We start from the raw sequence: 21,401 nt of genomic DNA on the forward strand, positions 1-21,401 counted from the left end.
GAAATGTGATGACATTGACACCATACACAGCATGCAAGAAAGGTATAACTAAAAGGGTATTACTTCTGTTACTAAAATCCTAAGCAGTAAAAACTAGACCACTACAATATAATAATGCCTAAAAATCAGAAAAAAGATTCAACGATTTATACCAAAGTTTGTAAGAGAATTACATGGGAATAAAAATATTGAAATAACAAAATTACATGGTAATTTCAGATCCGACATAAATAGTCAAGGAGTAAAATAACACAACTGAAACTAAAGAAATGCAGTGAAGAATAACATTACATGCTAGCTTATTCTACATTTTAATTCTCCTAAATGCTGTAATGAATTCAATCGGTTCTATTACCACCAGGAAGTTATTCAAATTACTTGCTGCAATCCACATGCACCATGCAATTTTCAAATTTCCTGATATTCAAATTCAATTTTCGCACAGCAAACGCATTAACACACTGAAAGTCTGCCAACTTGAAATTCTTAGAATGTAAACAGCTTTGAAGATTGTGTGACGTCTGCTTTTGTCACCATCCCAGTCAGAGGGCTGGCTAGTGGTGTTACTTTCTAAAGGCTTATTAATCCTTGCAATAAGGAACACCAGTGAGGCTTTAGAAGTCAACTGAATAATATTTTGTTTTATCAGTCTGATGCAGTACCTATTTATTTCAAGTACAGTCATATTATTCCTCCATTCTCTCTTTAGTATTCTCTAACAATTACAACTAAGACAAAATAAACACTTGGCATTCCTGGCAAGGAACAAAATTTCATTTCAACATGTTTCTGGGGTCCTGAAGATCACCCACATGATTAGCATGGGTGCTCTTTAATTTACTTATCCAGTCTCATTGGAGCTGAGAATTTTCATTGGGTGGTAATGTGGAACTAAAACATGACCATCATCCGTAACCATCTGATATGAGAGTTAACCATTAAAGTCCATACCAATGTGTTTTTATAAGAAATATATATAATTATATGGAACTTTCTATTAATGCACAATGGTTTAAAACGAAGCTACAGAAGTAAATGCAGAAATAATGCTGTCATTCTAAAAAACCTTGAATATATTTCTACAAAACTGGACATAAGGACATAGTGCACTTGTTATACATATCTGCCTGATATCAAAATTAAAAATGCAAAAAACATCTGAGAGCACCAATGCCCATGAGGCACTGATACCCAGACCTACTTCATATTCTTTGTATGGAATAAAGAAAATGCATACAAAAATAATGAGGGAATCAATATCAACAATATCTAAGTTAAAAAGAGATTCCTAACTCAACTTGTTTACAGCAGCTGGGACATATCTACAATTAAAAAACAAACGATTCATACATTTTAAAGCGAGAAGCCAAAGTACCTCATGAATTTTAATGCGTACCTCGGGTACTGGTGGATAGAATACTACAGTGTGCAAAAGCAAAGCCTGAACCTTTAAGTGAAGTAAATGTAAAACATTAAACACAATAAAATTACCCCTATAGTATAAATGTCAAGATATAAAGACCAACAACTCAATAAAGATGTTTTACCACCAAAGAATGACTAGAGAAGAAAAAAAGTGCTGAGCTTCCTGTGAAACTCCAAACACAATCTACATTAAAACTTGCTAATCATAAGCAATAACTTCCACTGATGAAATGCAGACCTGGTTATTAAATGCACTGCTCACTCTTTCAACCTACAATCTTTCTAGCAATTGGTATATTCCATATGGTATAATAAAATACTTCTCCAACAGTTAGTGAAGTTTACGACAATAGTACAAAAAATGGTACTGAAACAAAAGTTTTATGGAATTACCTACATATTGAACACTTTTGATTTAAAAAACTAATACATTATTACCTGCAGATTTACCATATAAACATTTTTACATGAAAGGGAAAGGCTCCTCCTTTTTCCCTAGAAATATTACCACTTTATGGAGTTTCCAAACTACAAAGCTTAACATTATTTATACTTCATCCTTTGTATAGGTACCACTAGGCACTGATGTTGAGGATTATAACAATGTACATGATATGCAGTAGTCATGTTCTGCACTGTACATGTTGGTGTCAATGTGACATATTAAATCAGCACTGAAAATTCCTCACATGATAATAATATAAAAAAAAAATGAGTAAACTATAACCATGCCCCTACCAAATCAATCCAAACCTTTCAATATCTAGACAATTTGCAATGCCGTTTTCATTCAAGACATAACAAATTATGATATGTATGAGAACCAAACATGGCCACAGTCAAGTCTACAATGCTTTCTTTATAAATACACTAATTATCTTTGGCTATATATAAAACTGTGTTGTTTTAACTGACTGTCAGACTTAGTAAGCAAATAATACTGAATTATAAAAATACAAGTCGATGATTTGAAAACTACATCAATGGAAATTATTCTAGAGAGGAAAATTAAGGTAGCAGCCCATTGCAATGAGCTAAAATTACAAAGCATTTCAAGGGCCTTCAAATATTCTGAACTTCAATACAATGGCCACATTGACCTTTCCATAGCAAATCAGTTCAACACAAAATAACTTTCTTATGGCCAGCATGGTTACCTTAGCAGACTATTATCAAACCAAAACAAAATTAATTTCTAACATGACTCAGTGAAAAGGACAGTATTCTAGGTCACCTGCACTCTCCAACTATGTGCCAATTCCACGAAAACAAAGCATCTTTGGTTATCAATTTATCGCCACAAGCTTAAATTTTGGAGGCATATCCAACATTCAGAGATTTTTAACAGTTCTTTGGTGGGAGCAAAGTGACACCATCACCGCAAGAACAACTGAACTCTTGGGTTCTCTTAAAAGTATATTTTAAAAAGACTGAGGTCACAGATGACGCTATTTAAATAACTAATGTAAGAATATACAATGTCTGACCCTACACTTGTGCATGCATTCAAATGATTTAAAATACTAATTTAACTCTTACTGGCATAACTCACTCTACAACAAGCTAATTTTAAAATACCCTGAACAACTTAGGCCACTTAAACTACTTATTTATTATATATATATATATATACACAGTTAGGTACATAATACAGAATGTACATGTATGTGCATTATAATCATGAGCATGTGCATACATTGGTACCCATGTAATATTTTAATATACAGTAACTATATATATTTGTATATACAGTGTAAATATATGTTTATACAGCCTTTAAACATAATGTACCATTAACAGATACTGTATAAAAAGATATGCTTTCATCTTTGCATCAAAGAAAATATGTAATTGCATCCTGACTCTTCAATTCCTCAAGCTTTCAAAGCTTAGCATTTTCCAGTGCACCGGTGAGCAATATCTTACTCCTAATCGACGGAAGATTTAAGGCAGAATAAATAATGAAAATATTCTCACCAAGCTTTCTTAGATATGGTTGATTCACTGTGGTACTTTCACTACCACACCTGCTTTCAACTAATCCTTAACCTAAGAAGGTTGGAAAATCTAACCTTGTTTCAATTCATGTAATCTAAGCTATCCTTTCTTTTGAGTCTGAAATCTAATCTCGTCTACTTACATGAGACTAGTCTACTCTATCCTCCTCTAACAGAGCAACGGGACCATACTGAGCAGATATATTTCCTAGGCCGAATAAATACACACAAAACCTCATTTAAAAGTACTGGTGAGAAGAATACTGCTGGTAGAGGTTTACACCCAAACCCCATGAGGATTCTTGGAGGTTGGCACTGCGTTTTCTAGCTGTCTTGGGGAGCCAATCATCCGACGACTGCTGCCCGGCTTAGCTGCACCTGAAGTGGAACCCATTCGAAGGAAATATTATACTGGCCAACAGATTACTTGCCTTCAAAGTTCCTAACATGTTTCATTGGTCAGCTCCAAGTTCGTTGCTTTTTAAAAAACTTGACTGTTGTTGCTCCTTATAATAATAATAAACCATATTCTTATTAAAACTAAATGTCTAGACATTCAACCCCAAGGCCTGACCTTCTACATCCTAAAAGATCCTGAAAACTCAAGTTACCCATAATCTTGATTCCTAACATGACCTGGGAGCTGATCACAGCAATTTATATTAGTAAATATCACTGCCAACACTTGTTAAATTGTAGTACAATAGTTTTCTTATTTGTAAACATATAACTCTTATAAGTTAATCATCTCATGCAAAAAAAAAAGACACCAACACATCATGGTGTCACTTACCTACCTTCTGCTCCAGCTGTCTTATAATTAACCATGAAAACCTTTTAATATCTTAATTCCTCACACTTTTTTGTACACTTACCATTAGAAGCTTTCAATCTTTTCAGCAACAGGCTATTTTGCAGTGCCAGTCCCATTATTTACATCTTTGGAATTTCACTTGAGAATATATGCAAACTACTTTCATTTCTCCATGATCAATCCTACTTTGTGTTTTAACAAGAGGTGGAGAGTTCAGTTAGCCAATTGTGATTGACAGAAAAATACTATTCCTTCTTAAAAAAGAATACTCCAACTGGATAATACCCATGTCATGTATCATTTTTTTGCACCGATGAATGCCACTAGTGTAATTCCAGTTTGCTTCAAGACTTCATCATTCAATGAACCTCACCACTTACTCATTGTCTGCTTACTGAACCCCGTACTTCTTTATGCATAATGAGAAAACCATTTTTGGTACATAAGGTTCAACAGCTCTACTGTATATCTGACCGAGAAGAGAGAAGCTTATATTTACTATCTTTCTTGTTAACCACATCGTAACATATACACACATACAAATCATGCAAGAAGAAATGACAACATATGATAAAAAAAAAATGCTTTTATTCTTACCTTGCTTCCAAAAAAAATTTTTTTTACCTATTTCCAAAAAATTAAACCAAAAACTTTTATTTTCAAACTACATGAATTCCTTCCATTACTCTATAAAGTAAATATAAATCTTGATACAATAGTCCGCCTTTATCCGCAGTAGATACAGAAAATAGAAACCCATGATAACTGAAAGCATTACGTGACCACATGTCCTGTACATACATGCATATGCTGCAGCATAACTGATAAATAAAACACTAAAAAATAAAGTTTTACAGTATCATACAGTGTCACACAGTATGGGTTCTCTCTCTAATGAAAGATACTGATGTTCTAGCTTCATCCCAATACAACTGTGGAGCAATGAAAAAGGAGCCATGAAAACTACTGTATTATTTTTACACAGCACTCTTAAAGATGACAGTACTAGGAAAAAACATACCTTACTATTGCATCAACTTTGAAAAATGTTGCACTGCCGTGGAGAAGCATGCAAACATGGGTTATGAGAAAGAAAATGAGACGAGTCCAATACAGACACCACTACCCTACATACGAACGAGATGATTTCTCAATGGCCGTTCGGATCTTGAATTGTTCATAATTGATCTTCAGCCTATTTCAAACACAACACAGTACTGCACGCTGTACATAAAGTAATTCACAGAGTACAGTACTTTAATAACTGCAACTAAGCAGAACAGGCACGCAGAACAAAATCTGAACTTATGGGTGGTAAAGGGGAGCACTCTGAACATAATTTTAATTTATGATCACGTTTGTTTGTATCTCTTGAATGTTCGTAAGTAGGGCAGTGTCTGTACTACAGGCAGTCCCGGTTCGACTGGTGTCTGGCTTACAAAGCTTTTCAAATATATTCATCAGAAATTATTTCGGTTCTGACGCATGTTCCAGGGTTAATGGCGTCCTCATATGCCCATCCGACGGAAAAATATGGCTCCAAACGGCAGAATAATCAGAATTTGGAGGGTTTTTTTGAGAAAAACTAAAAAATATGCAGTTTACATCGTTTTCAATACACCCAAAGCATTAAAAGTAAGGTTTTCTTAGGATTTTTGATGATTTTTCGGTTTATGACGTGGTGGAAAAACGGAACCCCCGTCGTAAACCAGGGACTGCCTGTACATAGTGCCCGTCAATTTTCATCAAAGTTACAGCCTTAATTTGTACATGGGGCACATGCAAAATCGTAAAGGTTCTGCTTTATTTCTGTTTATCTATTCCTTAATTTTTTACAGCGGGTCGAGGTAAACTGCGGAAGATCGAGTTCACAGATCTCTGACCTGCAGAAAGTGGGAGGACTACTGTACCAAGATGTTAAAACCTAAGAAAAAACCAACAATATGACTGGTATGGTGATAGAGGTACATAAGCACCATACCTGTCTTACCCTCCAGAAGGTTGCGGATCTCCTCAGAAGGTGTAATCGACAACGATTCCAAGTTTGCGTCTTTCATTTCAGAGACGAGTTTCTCCACTTCCTTTTTCTTGTCGGCTATGAGTCTCTCGGAATCTGTCATCTGGAAAATATGTTTGTGGTTAAGGGATGTTGTTTGTAAGACTTTTTTAATGACACTTGTAACAAACACTGAAAGCTATTGTTTGGTCTTTGGCTATCATAAAATGTATAAACAAGATCACAGTCATAAGTCAAGACTTTAACAGGGCACACCTCAACAAATGAAAGGTAAACTTGTAGTAAAAAAGAATGCTGCAAAAATCCTTTGATACCATCTACAGTGCACCTTAAAAGGCACTAAGAAGGCAGTCTTAGGCCTAAGTTGCTTCTCATCAAAATTACCATTCCTCCAAGGTGCATTAAAAACATTCTAAACAACCCTGATGGTAGATAATACAACAGGGCACCACAACCACAGTCACATTTCTAGGCTCGTGTAAAACTTACCCGAAGGATTTATTCTTAAATGTTAAATTTTACACCAAGGCAAATTAGTGAAGTTTGACAGCTAGGTGGGAAAAGATAAATAAAAACAATCAGGCTGGGGCTGAAGGAATGCTCAAAATATCTGTCATTTCTTTTACACTTTATTGTACTTTTCCTAAACTCAGTTATTAATTACCGTATTTGCCGGCGTATAAGACGCACCCCTATTTTACAAGGATATTTTGTGGAAATTTTTTTCAGTATGTTTCAGCATACGATTATTGAAAGATATTTTAAAGTGATTTTTTAGGGAAAAATATATGATTCTTTGCATGAAATACAAAATTGTAGGAGTATACTGGGATGAAGTATGAAATCATATGTAAATTTACAATCACCTTTAAAGGTTTTTTGACATTAAAAAAAAAAAAAAAAAAAAAAAAAAAAAAAAAAAGTGCATCTAATATGCCAGAAAATACAGCATTTTAGATTCTATGTTTTTTTTTTTTTATGAATAAAAATGTTTCAATACCCAATCTAAAGTACTGTTTTAAACTCACTCCTTCCAGTGCTCTTTAGGGTTAATGAAAAACCTATCTCCAAACCGTTATACTTAGTACTATACCTTATATCTGGCTGCTTGCTTCCTGACAACCAGTGTATTTACAGAAAAACAATTAAGTCCTTGTGATGCTTTTTAAAATCTACTGTAAATACAGTTGTACTTCCAAGATGCTTAAGTTGTTTGTGTCAGGTAATGGTTAAAAGGTTAAAGGTTTATACTGACATTTGTAATAACTTCATAGTGAGATAACCAAGCTCAATTTTTTTGTCTACTGTCATATGATAGTTGGTCATGTGTTATCCTACTACAAAGCTTAGAAAAGATCAATATACATATACTTTTTCACTGTAATGAAGATACCATTAATATCTGTTTTTGATAAAGAAGGGGGAACTGCATGCATCTCTTTGCCCATCTTTTACCCATTACAGTTCACGATTTTACTGGATCCTCTCCCTTTCCAAACTGTTCATGCAGAGGCTGACACAATTAATTAGTGTTACTGGGTGATGAAGGTGAGTGCAGAAAAGGCCTCACTCAAGCCACTGCCTGGTCCTAAACCCAAGTGCCTATATTAATAAAATTTTTCAGTCTTTCTTATTTTTGCATGTTAAAAGTCAACAATGTTTTTTATTAATACATGACTTAAATCTACTCTTCTCCTTGATATTTGTACCATTTTTCTTATAATATTACTGTTCTTTTCTATATGTGTGAGTGAATGAATATGTCTCACATCTAGACTAGAAGAAAAATGGTTGTAAAAAATAAAGACTTACTTTTATACGAACTGCTTTTTTTTTTTTTCTTACACTTCTCTCATACTCCATGCATGCTACTGTAATAAACTGATTGGTTCAAATATAAAGCTTACAAAATAGATTCATTTTACATTATGTTTCAGACATAACACTGAACAAATGCTTTTAAACTAATCTCACATTACTCAAGCAACAAGATCTCAATAGAAAAATAATCATGGAAGTGTACACCTGTCCTCGGATAACTGTTTACGTACTAAAAATGAAAATTTTTGATAAAGCCATCATTTAGATACTTACCTACTCTTAAAGTTAGCTTACATCTTCACACTTAATTGTGCAAAGGCATAAGCTAACTTTAACAGCAGGTACGATTCACTGCAAATAATTTTCAGTATAGAGCTGAACGTCGTGGCCGAGAGCCGTCACTAACACCAATAGGTTACCTCCTGCATTAGCTGCTGTGAAGCAAGTTGAGCATGTTCAGCCTGTGCAGTGGCCTCTGTTATCGCTGCCTGCAGTTTCTCAATCTCGCGCTTCATTGCTTCTTCCTGAGCCCGAGCCTCCTCCTGGCCCTTTTGCTTTTCGTCGTTCATTGACTTTTCTAGGTCTCTGCAAAGAAGAAAGAGTATGTATGATTTCCAGGAAATGTGTATATAATTATTATCTTTTCTAGATCTTTGAAAAGAAAAGAAAAATGATACATAATTTCCAAGAACTAATTCATATAATTATTGTATTTTCTAATTCAACTCTTTTTAGATTTCTGCAAATAAAAAGTATAAATAATTTTGTATTTTCTACAACTTGGAAAAAGAGTATAAATAATTTCTAAGAACTAATGAATATAATTATTCTTTTCTAGATCTCTGAAGAGAGGAAAAAAAAAAAGATACATAATTTCCAAGAACTGATATATACAATGACCAATCAAAAACTGATTAAACAGTATTGTATCTGAATGTTAACAGAATCTAATATTTAAGGAATGAATACAGAACACTCCAATAACGTACGTCTTCCTACCACAGTTTTTATGCAAGCCAGGCTTCCTTGTAATACAAATGAAATTGTAATCAATTCACCCATAAAAATAACAACACTCTTAAGGACCTGCATATAATTACACCGATTGTTTTTTATGCTTCTTCTTCACATCTTTATTAATACTTCCTTTTATGTAATCTTTTTCCATTCAACGTCCTAGCCACATTTTGAAAACCTGACTGCAGAAATATTAAAATTAAATCAAATTAAAATAATGAAGTTCCACCAGAAAACTCTCTCTCTTGCAAGCACAATTGAAAAATTCTGCCTAACTGACACATAGGCTTAAAGTGTTTTCTTTCCCTCCTCAGTATTTTGGCATTCTTGACCCTAAACTGGAATACAGAATTTAGGACAAAGGCCAGGCGCTGGGACCTATGAGGTCCTTCAGCGCTGAAAGGGAAATTGACAGTTAGAGGGTTTGAAAGGTGTAACAGGAGGAAAACCTCCTAATTGCACTATGAAACAACTGGCACCTGCATACTTTAACTGCTGAAATGAGGATACAGCCATTCAACTGTTTTCCACATAATCATCTAAAAGTCCTTTCAGTCTAGTACCTTTCCCTCATATCTATACACCACTTTCTAGGTCTTCCTCACACTTCTTGGGTATCACGTCCTTTACTCTTCAATTCCAGTACCTCTTTCAGTCAATCTATACAGTACTTCTATATTTTCATCTTCTCCCTCCTCCCACTAAACAAACTATTATCCTCCAGTCTTTCTATATTACCAAACTGTCTAAAAAACACACTGATCCATCTTTCCAGGGAGATTCCTTTTACCACTTTTTCTACATATCTTCACGTTTCTTGGCCATTCAGTCATACTCACCCACACATACTATGCAAGAAAGAAAGAAAAAACATATCGACAGCTCCACATCAAATGCCGTATGAAGAAGGATAACTTTATCTTTAAGGCCTTAAAAAGTAGCTAACCCTTATCTCTATGGTTTGCTAGTTTCCCATCATACATAATATGGAAAGAATAGCTGAAGTACTAAATCGACATATGGAGAATTTCAATCGGGTTCACTGAAGAAGAGAATGAATTACTTGTAAGGCTCGTTTTCAAAATAAAATCATAAATTCTCTTGGCACATCTATAAACTCCGTAAGTTTCCTGGCAAATTCGAGCAAAATCAGGGAACTTGACCAGTGGCAATTGTTTCACTAATGGACTTTGTTTATGATTATAGGAATACAGGCAGTCCCCGGGGTTACGACGGGTCCAGCTTACGACGTTCCAAGGTTGCGACGCTTTTCAAATATATTCGTCAGAAATTACTTTCCAGTTTACAACATGTTCCTGGTTTATGATGCTTAGACACTGATCCGACGGAAGAAATATGGCTACAAAATGGCAGAATAATAAAAATTTGGAGGTTTTTTGATTTAAAAAAAAAAAAAAAAAAAAAAAAAAAAAAAAAAAAAGCTGGGTAAATGCAGTTTACATTGTTTTCAATACACCCGAAGCATTAAATGTAACGTTTTCTTGGGATTTTTGACGATTTTTCGGCTTAAGACAGCTTTCAGCTTACGACACGGAATAGGAACGGAACCCCCGTAGTAAACTGGGGACTGCCTTATGTTTACATGAATCACAAAACTAGCTTCATTACCGGTATGAACTTTGATAGTTTCCTCAAGACGGAATGAAATTAAACCTTTGATTAAGAGTATGACTGAACTGTAGAAGCATGTCCATCCAGTAATGAAACTGGGCTAAATAGGATAGATACTGAATGAGGCGTATTAAATGTACTGAAGGAATACAAAACCGTAACATAATCTTACTGTGCTGACCTGACGGTCTCACTGTGGGTGGCCAGCTGATTTTCACAATGAGCCAACTGTGCCTGCAAAGCACTAATTTCTGACTTGACCTTTTCCTCTGCCAGATGTGCATTTTCAGCCTCCTGCTCAAGCTGCTGCAAATGTCCAACCTAAAAAACAAGCAGGACATGAGGAAAAATATTTATGCAACAGTATAATAGAAAAAGAATAATTTATGCAACAGTAACTAAAATAGTTTTTATTTTCCAACAAGTGAGAGGGATGGATTATTAATACTCAATCTGTTGTGCTAACTTCTCTGCTGAATAATTTTACTGTTAAACTAATAACTTTAAAATAAATTCTATTCTACGAAGAGCTGTTTACGAACAACAAGTGAGAGGGATGGATTAATTTCATTAATACTCACTTCTTCTTCAATCTGTTGTGCTAACTTCTCCTGCTTTTCAATTTCCGATGTCACATAGGCAAGCCGAGATTCATCTTCCCTAGAACGGCCCTCTAGATAGACAATTTCAGCCTCGTACTGAAGAGAAAACACGGACTCACAGTTAAAAATACACTTCTTGTACTGAATATAGTACTATCTGCTACACTAAAAGGTTTTATATTAAGAAAAATCTGGAATGAAAGGGTTCTAGACACCTGAGTTTTACAGACCATATTTTGTAACCCTAAAACAGGGACTTCGCTAGTCTATGCAGTGTACATCATAAGATTAAGACTGCAGGTAGACAGGGACTGGGAATAATTATTGTATGCACGAAACACTACTACATACTAAATTGTAAGGCACAGGCTGGCTTTAAACATTTTAATACTGTAACTCTTTATAAGTGGATCAGTTGGGAATTTGACAGATGAATGTCAATCAATCACATCAATTTAGTGAAGCAGTTAAGAGTAGCCCAAAGTCAATATGGTTGTGTGTGAGAAATGCACACCCCATGGCTTCCTTCATCATTAGGAATGCAGTCAGATGCAGCCCAAAATCACATTTTCTTTACAAAACCTACAAACTAAAACTTCCCCTTAGATTATGCTAAATAACAAGATAGGGAGGAAAGAATGAGAAATTTTTATATTATTGCTACACTGGCTCTGAGGTATCATGCAGCTTATACCATTAGATCTTGGGTCTTTGTTAGTTAACAATGTTGTTGTTATACTTAATTGGAGGGAAAGTTGAAAGTGGTTTCCATAATATATTACTACTGTATTTTTCTATGGCAAATGGATACAGTATATCCTTCTGACAACAGAATCTCTAATCGCAAAAACAAAACATAATTATCACAATTACTAGAAACATTAGGCAACAATGAAATAATCAATGCCTTTGATGCTCCATCCACTTACCTTGGTCATTTCAACTTGCTGAACATTAAGCTTTTCTCTTTGAAGATTAATGAGTTTGATAAGATCTCTGTATCTTCCATCCATAACCACTTGTTCCACTTTGTTGTTGCTAATGGCCGTGTTATTGTTAAGGTTGTGACTACTACAACTGCCATCAACATTTGATGTGCCATACTCCTGGAAAAAGAATGAGGTTTGCATCAAAAAAGGATCTTGCCTATTCAAAAAAAACCAATGCTATCTTGCATAATTTCAATTAGGAATGCATATACATATTGGAAGTTCATATGTAGTACATACTCTGGGAGATTAATGCTCCCTAAACAGTGGGTTTATACAACCAATGAGGACGTCTTAATGCCTAAACTGTATGAACTTTTCTTGACTTATGAATTGCATGGAAGGCAAATACTTTCTCTATTCAAGATAAGTAGTTTAATCAAGCCAGCGAGTCAAAACATTATCCTCATAGCTTGTTGGCCTGCATACTCTACATACAGAAATTGGGTCAAGTGAGCTACCCATCAATGAGTAGTATCAATGTATATGTGCTTGGGTGAAAAGGTAAAAAAATCCAAAAGGTAAGGTGCAAGTGTACATGGATTTTAAACACATTCCAAACTGAAGTGTTGGAAAATGAAAAAGCATAACAATGGAATAAGGGTATTTACCTTTATTGGGCTACGGCGAGAATGTGGGGACTTCCCCACGTGATTTGTAAGTACGGAGTCTACTGATGAGTTTGGCCGTTCATTCATTCTTGAGACACCTACGTCATTATTTATCACTATATCTTCAGTTATACTACAGTGATCCACTGCCAACTTGTCTGTGCTGCCCTTACGATGGTTCTTCAGCAAGCTGTCCGAGCTGCCTTTTTCTATAGAATTATTCACTTGATCTACATGAGGTGTATTGTCTATTCTACAGTAATCGTCATCCATTTTGGTATTGAGATCTTCAAGTCTAGTTCTTTCTTCAGCAGATATTTTGGCAGATAACTTTTCAGGACTTGTTCGAATCCGCAGATCTTCAGAATTTGAGTGCCGCAGGGCGACGTTTTTTACTGGACTATTTGATCGTGCATGAGAATACGGGCCCCTGGAGGGCGAGGAGTGACGCGTTGGAGATGGCCTACGGGTAGGTGAGGGTCGACGTGAGGGCGATGGTTGGCGAGTTGGAGAAGGATGGCGTATGGGGGATGACTGAGGAGAAGTACTGGACTGGTGGGAACTGGTTCCTTTGCTTGACGTGTGTGACACATGCGTTAACGGCTGCGGAGGCAACTGCTTCGCTGGAGACAGTTGTGGAACTGTGGGAGACAAAGGAACATTTGCAACCTTCCTTGGAGAACCTGAACCCTGCATTGGCGAAGATTTTCTAGGAGATACAGGTGGAGGTGGAGGATGACGGTATGGTGGAAGTTCTCTTCCTAGTAATACGTGGGGAGGTTTTGGTGGTGGTGGTCCATTATACATAGGATTAACTTGACTAGGAGGACCACGTATGTTAAACTGGGGACCCATAGGATGACCAATATTAGCACTTTGCGATGAAAATCCAGAAAAAGGTGCCCGTCGACCATCGCTATACACAGGCTCTGTTCTTGCTAAGGACTGACAGTCACTTCGCTGATCTCGTCTCGATGTGGCATAGGCAGACTCATTTGCAGGAGATGTTCTGCTCGGTGAATGATGGACAGCTGCAGGAGGTGAATAGTGTGGTTGGGATGATGTGGAGTGTGACCCGGGCCGAGGGGTGGTCCAATGACTAGTGGTGGCTCGGACATTATCTACTCCTCTAGACACAACTGGAGGAGGTGGAGGAGGATTACCACGAACTAACTCATATGGAGGTGGGGCAGGCGGCCTCCAACCATGCGAAGACTGCTGATCTCGACCCCCTTCTACTGTACGACTAATACTTTCCCAGTGAGACGTGGCATACCCAGGGTCTCCGTGTCGAGGACCTGACTGGCTCACTTGTCCAGGTGGTGATGGTCCTGCCAGTGACGGAGATGGTATGGTGTCGTGACGACGAAGTTCTGCATGACCTCCGCTGAAAGTCAAGGACTTCTTGAGGTCCTTGTGTGTAAAATGTGGAGGCCTGGACCCTTCTGAAATTGTCTGAGTTCCAGAGGGAGCTGTGGGTCTTCCAGAAGGATCTACTCTCTGGGGTCCCCCTGGACGGGGACCGACAGGGCCATTTGGTGTCTTAGGGTCTAGTGCTGATCGTTGTAAGATGAACTGCACATCATTAGAATATTCTCCCCACTTCATTAAAATCTGGAAATTACAAAGAAATATTTATTATTTATATACAAACAATGATGGTTGCCAAAAATGGAGTCAATATTAGCTTAATTTCACTAACAAACATATTAGAGACAAAATGAAATATCATCCTTTACTTTTCATACAATAGGTATGGCACAAGTACAAAAATTGTTACTGAATGACATAATTACTGCCACCACTGTCATCATTCACAATATTCACATATTTTTTTCATGTGTTAATTCAGTGGGGAAGGCAACGAAAGGCCTTTGTCCAAGCTACACCTGAAGACAAAAATAAACACAAAGGAAAATATGTACATAACTCAACTTAAAGGCTGCAACAAACCTGCCTCTTGCATAAACAATGATTACAAATTATGAATAACACAAGTAGGAAGAGAATGACGAAGCTTGGCAATAGATGGAAGAAGAGAATGACGACAGAAATACAGTACACTAACAAAAAAGGGATGCTAAATGCGAAAGGTATAGAGGACGAAGGTTGCTTCAGCGTACAATGAAAATGTACAAGAAGGTGCTGGAGGAAGGGATAAGAAAAATTAGAATTCAACAACAGAGGCAGACTTTACAATAATGCCAACTACAGGAAAAGTACAAATCAAAGAGGACGAGATAACAGCAAACTGCGCAAAAAAAAGGCCCTAAGAGATGTGGTATGCAGAGGCTGGAAAATAAACATGAACCAAAGAGATGAAGAACAGTCAGTCAGCATAGCATTACATTTAAACAAAAAAGGGTATAGAAGGGTCAAAACAGAATGTAGAGAACTCACTTCATGTCTAATCCTATATGGGGGAAACCTGAGGAAGTTAATGCTGGTGATGATGATAGTTCACCAGTCAGACGAAACAAATACCTTACCTTTAGTGGGTACTCGTGTGGCGCAAGAAGACGCTCATTGTTACGCCATCTTTCAATAAGTGTGAAACGACCAGTCTTCCCAGTAGCATGGGCCAGCGCAAACACGACATCCTGAGTATCGAAAATCGCTTGGTTAATGTCTAAAAGTGTTCGGTCCAATCGCCAACTTCGCAAATTAGGCTCCTTACTTTTCGTTTTTATCAAATTCTTTTTTTATCCAACCCTTTCGAGAAATCTAGACAGAGCACATTTATTGTTCTATTTTTATCACAGATAGTAAATATGTTGTAAAGAAGGACTAAAAGGTTTGTTATGAGTGTGATTCCATTATAAAATTCCTTTTCTAAACAGCAGATGTTTTGCATACATATAAAACACAATCGTCCAGAACTTACCTGACAAGTGGTGGTGTCAGTAACACCACATACAATGCGCTGGATACCCTCTACCCACACTTTCAGCTCCATCCCGGCCACCATGAATCCATCCTCCTGTAAAATTAAAGGGGCTACAATTATCCACGAGACCAATTACTCCAGGTTTAATATTAATAACAAAAGTAACATATAATGTAATCCTTAACTACCAAAAAATGTATCACAAGAGAGAGAGAGAGAGAGAGAGAGAGAGAGAGAGAGAGAGAGAGAGAGAGAGAGAGAGAGAGAGAGAGAGAGAGAGAGAGTGTGTGTGTGTGTGTGTTAAGCTGTAGGTTGAAAGTACACTACTACGAACCTAGAGTATATACTGCTTATGGCATAAACATATATGAATACCGTATGTTGTGCACCAGAGTTCATTTTTGAAGAGAAGGCTTTAAAATAAATTGCTCAGGAGTCCAGCCTACCCTAGATACTTGGAAGTCCACCCCAACCTAGATACTTTGAAGACATCACCAGTCGCTTGTGTAGGAAACTTCACAGCTGTTGGTGCAATATAGTAACACAGAAAACTGAGTGAAAAACTCAAGGAACAAAGCCTAAAAATGAAGTGGCATCTGCTTCTATACAAGTCAAAAAGCTTCTTGGAACAAACACTTGGTAAACTGATACTGGGGGAAGAAGCAAAGCACAAGTTAACGCAAGTAATTTAGCTCCTTTCCAGAAAATATCCAGTACTGCAATGAAGCTAGTGCCTCCAAAGCATGAGCAGTGCAAGAGTGCTTTATAGATGAAATACTGAATGTTTTAAACAGATTACGGACATCCACTCCAGTTTTACCCATTTGCATAACAAATTTTGATATCACTGACAAAAGTACAATGGGTGGTTTGCCATCGGCAAGATATTTTAGAAAAGTTTCCCATACCATTCCAAAGGATTACGAATTCCGTTTAACACAAAACCCACCATTTTACAAATACCTGAGTAGCATTTTTTGGTTGTTGTACATTACATTCCACCACGGCACTAGCTAACAAGAATGCAGACACTCTAAGGACACAAAGTCAGCAAGGAACAAGCCACAAGTGGGAAATGACTGCGCCACACTCAAGTCTCACAAGGAATGAGGGATTAGTGCATCCAAAATTATATAAAACAATTCTTTGGGGTCACCCTATATTAGGTTAGATTAGGTTGGGACACATCCAAGTATTTGTGTATCTGTATAATTTATGGAACTCTAGGTCAGGTTAGGGCCTGGTGGCTTGGATTAAGGTACCATGAGTTATGCTTTTATGACATAGATTACTTCAATAAGTTTTTTGCTGTACAGTAAATCTAGAGTTTCTTGAACTATAAGGGCATTTGGGCCTCAATGTATTAATCATGGATTTCCAAGAAAACCCATGTAAAATTCTTCACAGCATACAAAAATATACCAAAAATACTATACTTCAAAACATTTTCTTCCATTCCCGGTTTATTTCTATGCACTTAACTCTTAAAAATGAAAGGTGGGGGTTGCAATGGGATAACTAGCCTCAACATTTCTGTTGTGAATTTTCAAATGAAAATTAAAAACTATAACTGGGATGCGTATCATTAAACGCACTCGGGTCGTTTCGGCCGTAAGCACGTTTAAGTGCAAAATGGGCGTTGCGTTTAGTACCAGCCCCTTGGGGATGTACGTAAAACATGAAATAATAACGGTAAATACCATAAACATAACGTCTTACATTGTTTTGGATGTTATGGCCTAAAGTGACTTACGGCCGAAACAACCAGGACCGCATTAAACAAGGTATAAAACTGTAACGATATTTGCAGCAGTCATGACATCAATATCGCACCCACATGTGGATTGTTATATGACAAATATAGAAACCAATAGGACTACACTAGGCTTCAAAGTTAGTCTTGAGAGAGATGTTCTAATTGTGTTGTCACAACTGATGCACATCAATAAAAACAGGAAGGATTTATGTTACCTAAGGTGGCAAAATTAGAAAACACTAATTGAAAGTGCACTTTTCTTCGGAAATAAAAATAAACTCTTCCTGTTTATTGGTAATAGATCATTTGGATGAAACTACCAGGTAGGCCTAGTCTATATTTAGGTTACAGTGACAAGCCTATAATAATTTTTCAAGTACGCTATCCCAAAATCTTTGCTGGTAAATGTCAAGGAGATGGTTGTACAAAGATATCGTTATTAATATGGTTCTTTGACTGAAGAATATAGAAAGGGGAGAATATAATGCAGTACAGGTGAGAAAATTTGAGAAATTTAGTGAGATAATTAAAAATTTATCATCTTTTGTCTAGCCTACATTTTTACTTTCCATCCCCGGGGGGCTGGTACTAAACACGGCACCGGCGGAGCTTCTGCCCTGTTTATTTTCTATATTTCCTTTATTCTTCAGCCAAAACATCATGCAAAAATCTAATCTCCATGCTGCCATCTATTGTACATTTACCATTTTGCCTAAAAGCATTAAAGGCTACATACAATGACTGAAAGCCTGATAGCAAAAATTCAAGGCTACTGGATTAGCCACTCAAGATTATGACTCAGGACTAGCCTAAACCTAGGAAGGGATAGGTCTACACAGGCTGCGTTTGCGATAAAACTTATCATAGGTAATTGTAAAGGATGTGGCTGCAAGAAGATATTGTTAATATAATTTTTATAATATAGAAAAGGGTGTACATAATGCGGTAGTGGTGAGATAATCCAAGAAATGCTATTGCTAAGTATTAGCTCCGAACGGACTGTATGGAATGGTTCCGCGAACACGAGAGACATTAGGGAGCAATATGTTCAAGAAGGGACTGGCTAAGGAAATCTATTATAAAAGGTACCACACTAACCTAACGTTCCCTAACCTAACCTAGCAAGCCATGTTTCTTAGCCGGGGGGCCAGACACCCCTGCCCCCATGAAATAAACTCCACTTTTTACCAAAAGTTCCTCAATAACACTGCGCAAGCGCAATAGCAAAAATATGATCAGTTCTGAGGTTAATTACAATTGAGTGACAAAAAATAATGGTAAAAAGTGGAGTTTCCTTCACTGGGGGGGGTCTGGTCCCCCGGCTAAACAACACAGCCTATTGGTTAGGTTAGATTAGGGAACGTTAGGTTAGTATGGTACTTTTTATAATAGATTTCCTTAGCCAATCCCTTCTTGAACATATTGCTCACTAATGTCTCTCGTGTTCGCGGAACCGTTCCATACAGTCCGTGCGGAGCTAATATTTAGAAATACCATTTCTTGGATTATCTCACCACTACGCATTATGTACACCCTTTTCTATATTGTTTAGCCAAAAAATTATATTAATAAACAATATCTTCTTGCAGCCACATCCTCTACAATTACCTACGATAAGTTTTATCGCAAACGCAGCCTGTGTAGACCTATCCTTTCTAGGTTAGGCTAGTCCTGAGTCATGGCTCTTGAGTGGCTAGTCCAGTAGCCTTAATTTTGCTATCAGGCTTTCAGTCATTGTATGTAGCCTTTAATGCTTTTAGGCAAAATGGTAAATGTGAAATAGATGGCAGCATGGAGATATAGAGTTCTGTATGATTTTTTGGCTGAAGAATATAGGAAATACAGAAAAAGTCAATTTCCAAGGTGATGCCCGATGCAGAGCTAATACCTATTTCCTAGAAATCTCAAGCGATAATGAGAACGCGACCATTTTTTCATGTTTTTGCATTCACCTCTGGAGGGGCTGGTACTAAGCTAAACATGGCTGAAGCTAACCAAGCACTGTGTTCAGTACCAGTCCCTCGGGGACAAAAGTAAAAACATAAAGTAAAGATGGTAAACTTCTCGGGCAAAACCGATGACTACTAGCCTACCACCGTGGGGGCGAGTGTAGAGCGACAGGAGCAGATTCCGCAGAAGATGATCAACCTAACCTATATAAGGAGGCCATGTCCTGACCTAACCAGACCTTACCTTCCTAACCTCACTTAGGGCGTCGTGGACTGACCTGGCTGGGGGCTTTGCCCCTCCCAAATAACACTTAATATCAGGAATAATGAGGCTTCCGTTCAAAGGTAATCCTGTCGTTTTGCAGACTACCCCTACGACTACCCCTACCAAGCCCCTCTGGCTGGGTATATATATATAAGAGTTCACTGGCAAAATTGCCGCTGTGTCTAGCCTAGCACCAGCCGCTTGCGGACGAACATAACACAAAACAAAAGCTTTTAAACAAAAACACAAAACAAAAGGCGGTAAATACTCCGCTCGGCAACGGGCACGAACCAAGCCAAAGCAGCCTAGGGCAGTCGTCGGTCTGCGTATTTAAAAATCTAACGTTACGCATAAGTATCCACGACAGGGCGAGCAAAACAGAACTTTATCGCTTAGTTTTGATTAGTTCAATGATCTTTTATAATTTATGCACCTTATTCAAAGGATCCTAGTCTTCGGTTTTACCGACCTTAAGATAGCAGCGGTGACGACCCGGCCTGGCCTCAGCTATACCTAGTCAGGGGTAGCCTGGGCCTACACAGGCCGCATTTGGGATATAAATCAACATTATCTACTTTCTAAGTTTGAGGCGACACTGCGACCTCCAAGTCTATAATGGCAACGGGGATAGACGACGGCAGGCTTGCCTGGCTTACCTGTTTGTCTACGGACTGGACGACCGTTTAGGCAAGACCTCACAGCCTTATTTACACGTCCGCCTTAATTACCAAACACCAGTATCACTAAATCGTACGAACGAGACCCACGAGTCTTATTTAAGCGCGTAAAACCAACAGATCGGGATACATTTACGGAAGAATATCCCGACAGGAGCACAGGGGGCGTGTGATGTCTACCCTGAACTACGCTCCGTAATTCCCCTCATAATTCCCTCCGTGATTCACTTAATTACCCCCAGGGGCGTCGAATTTACGGCAATAACCCCGCCGGGGGCAATTCTCTTACCTAAAATCACAAACAGGAACAATCTACAAAGGGAGGGAGGTTCAAAGCGCCAGTCTAGAGTAACTTCTTCCCTTGGCCTCCGCCATGTTTGTTGATCTTTAGCGACTTGTGACAATCGAGTCCCGGGATGCGCACTCGGCCATCCTCTATTATTAACGGTCTTCTTCACTTCCGTGTCGAAATGATTTCGACGTTGCTTTTAACGCGAGCTCTTGCCCCACCTCGTGCCCTGTGCTAACGGACGCGCGCCGTACGTTATCGATTTTATCTGTCCACGGATTCAAATTCGTCGATTAGCGGCTCCTTGTTTGTTTGTTTACTTCTTCTCCATTGCTCGCAAACTGTTGGCACGATGCCAACGGCTCTGCAATATCTCTCATACAACCGCACGGCGAGAGATGCTACATGATGCCAGGCATGTCTAAAGCGATTTTGGACGTGCGTGAGGCTACCGAAGTCAGGGAGATTGATTTGAATAGGGCGAAATCCATTCGCAAGCTGTAGGGGTCACGCTTTTCGTTTGAAATGCGAATTTCGTCCTGGCTTAAGGGCTGGGACTGCAGGCAAGACCAGTGGAGTGTCAAGCCCTAATAATGCATACTAGATCACTGACCTGGGATGATGATGATGATGATGATGATGGGACTCTGTCT

At 37.8% G+C, this 21,401-nt stretch overlaps 1 protein-coding gene across 7 annotated transcripts; it reads right to left on the reverse strand.

Moving 5' to 3' along the window:
* Positions 1-3,051: 3,051 nt before the first annotated feature.
* Positions 3,052-21,125, reverse strand: RASSF8 (ras association domain-containing protein 8). 7 transcript variants are annotated; one of them, XM_067107545.1, is made up of 10 exons: positions 20,749-21,125; positions 15,810-15,905; positions 15,415-15,525; positions 12,926-14,539; positions 12,255-12,431; positions 11,305-11,421; positions 10,905-11,044; positions 8,494-8,659; positions 6,227-6,356; positions 3,052-3,800 (listed from the first exon to the last, which is right to left on the reverse strand). In XM_067107545.1, the coding sequence occupies exons 2-10, from the start codon at positions 15,891-15,893 to the stop codon at positions 3,700-3,702; spliced, it is 2,640 nt and encodes an 879-aa protein (XP_066963646.1). In that variant the 5' UTR covers positions 15,894-15,905; positions 20,749-21,125; the 3' UTR covers positions 3,052-3,699. The 7 variants fall into 7 exon arrangements, with proteins under 7 accessions (XP_066963646.1, XP_066963641.1, XP_066963640.1 ...); XM_067107540.1 differs by having other exon boundaries at positions 3,209-3,800; positions 10,896-11,044; positions 20,749-21,000; XM_067107539.1 differs by having other exon boundaries at positions 3,209-3,800; positions 6,218-6,356; positions 10,896-11,044; positions 20,749-21,000.
* Between the last annotated feature and the right edge of the window lie 276 nt (positions 21,126-21,401).

Source organism: Macrobrachium rosenbergii, chromosome 8 (genome assembly GCF_040412425.1).
Source record: "Macrobrachium rosenbergii isolate ZJJX-2024 chromosome 8, ASM4041242v1, whole genome shotgun sequence".
NCBI lineage: Eukaryota > Metazoa > Arthropoda > Malacostraca > Decapoda > Palaemonidae > Macrobrachium > Macrobrachium rosenbergii.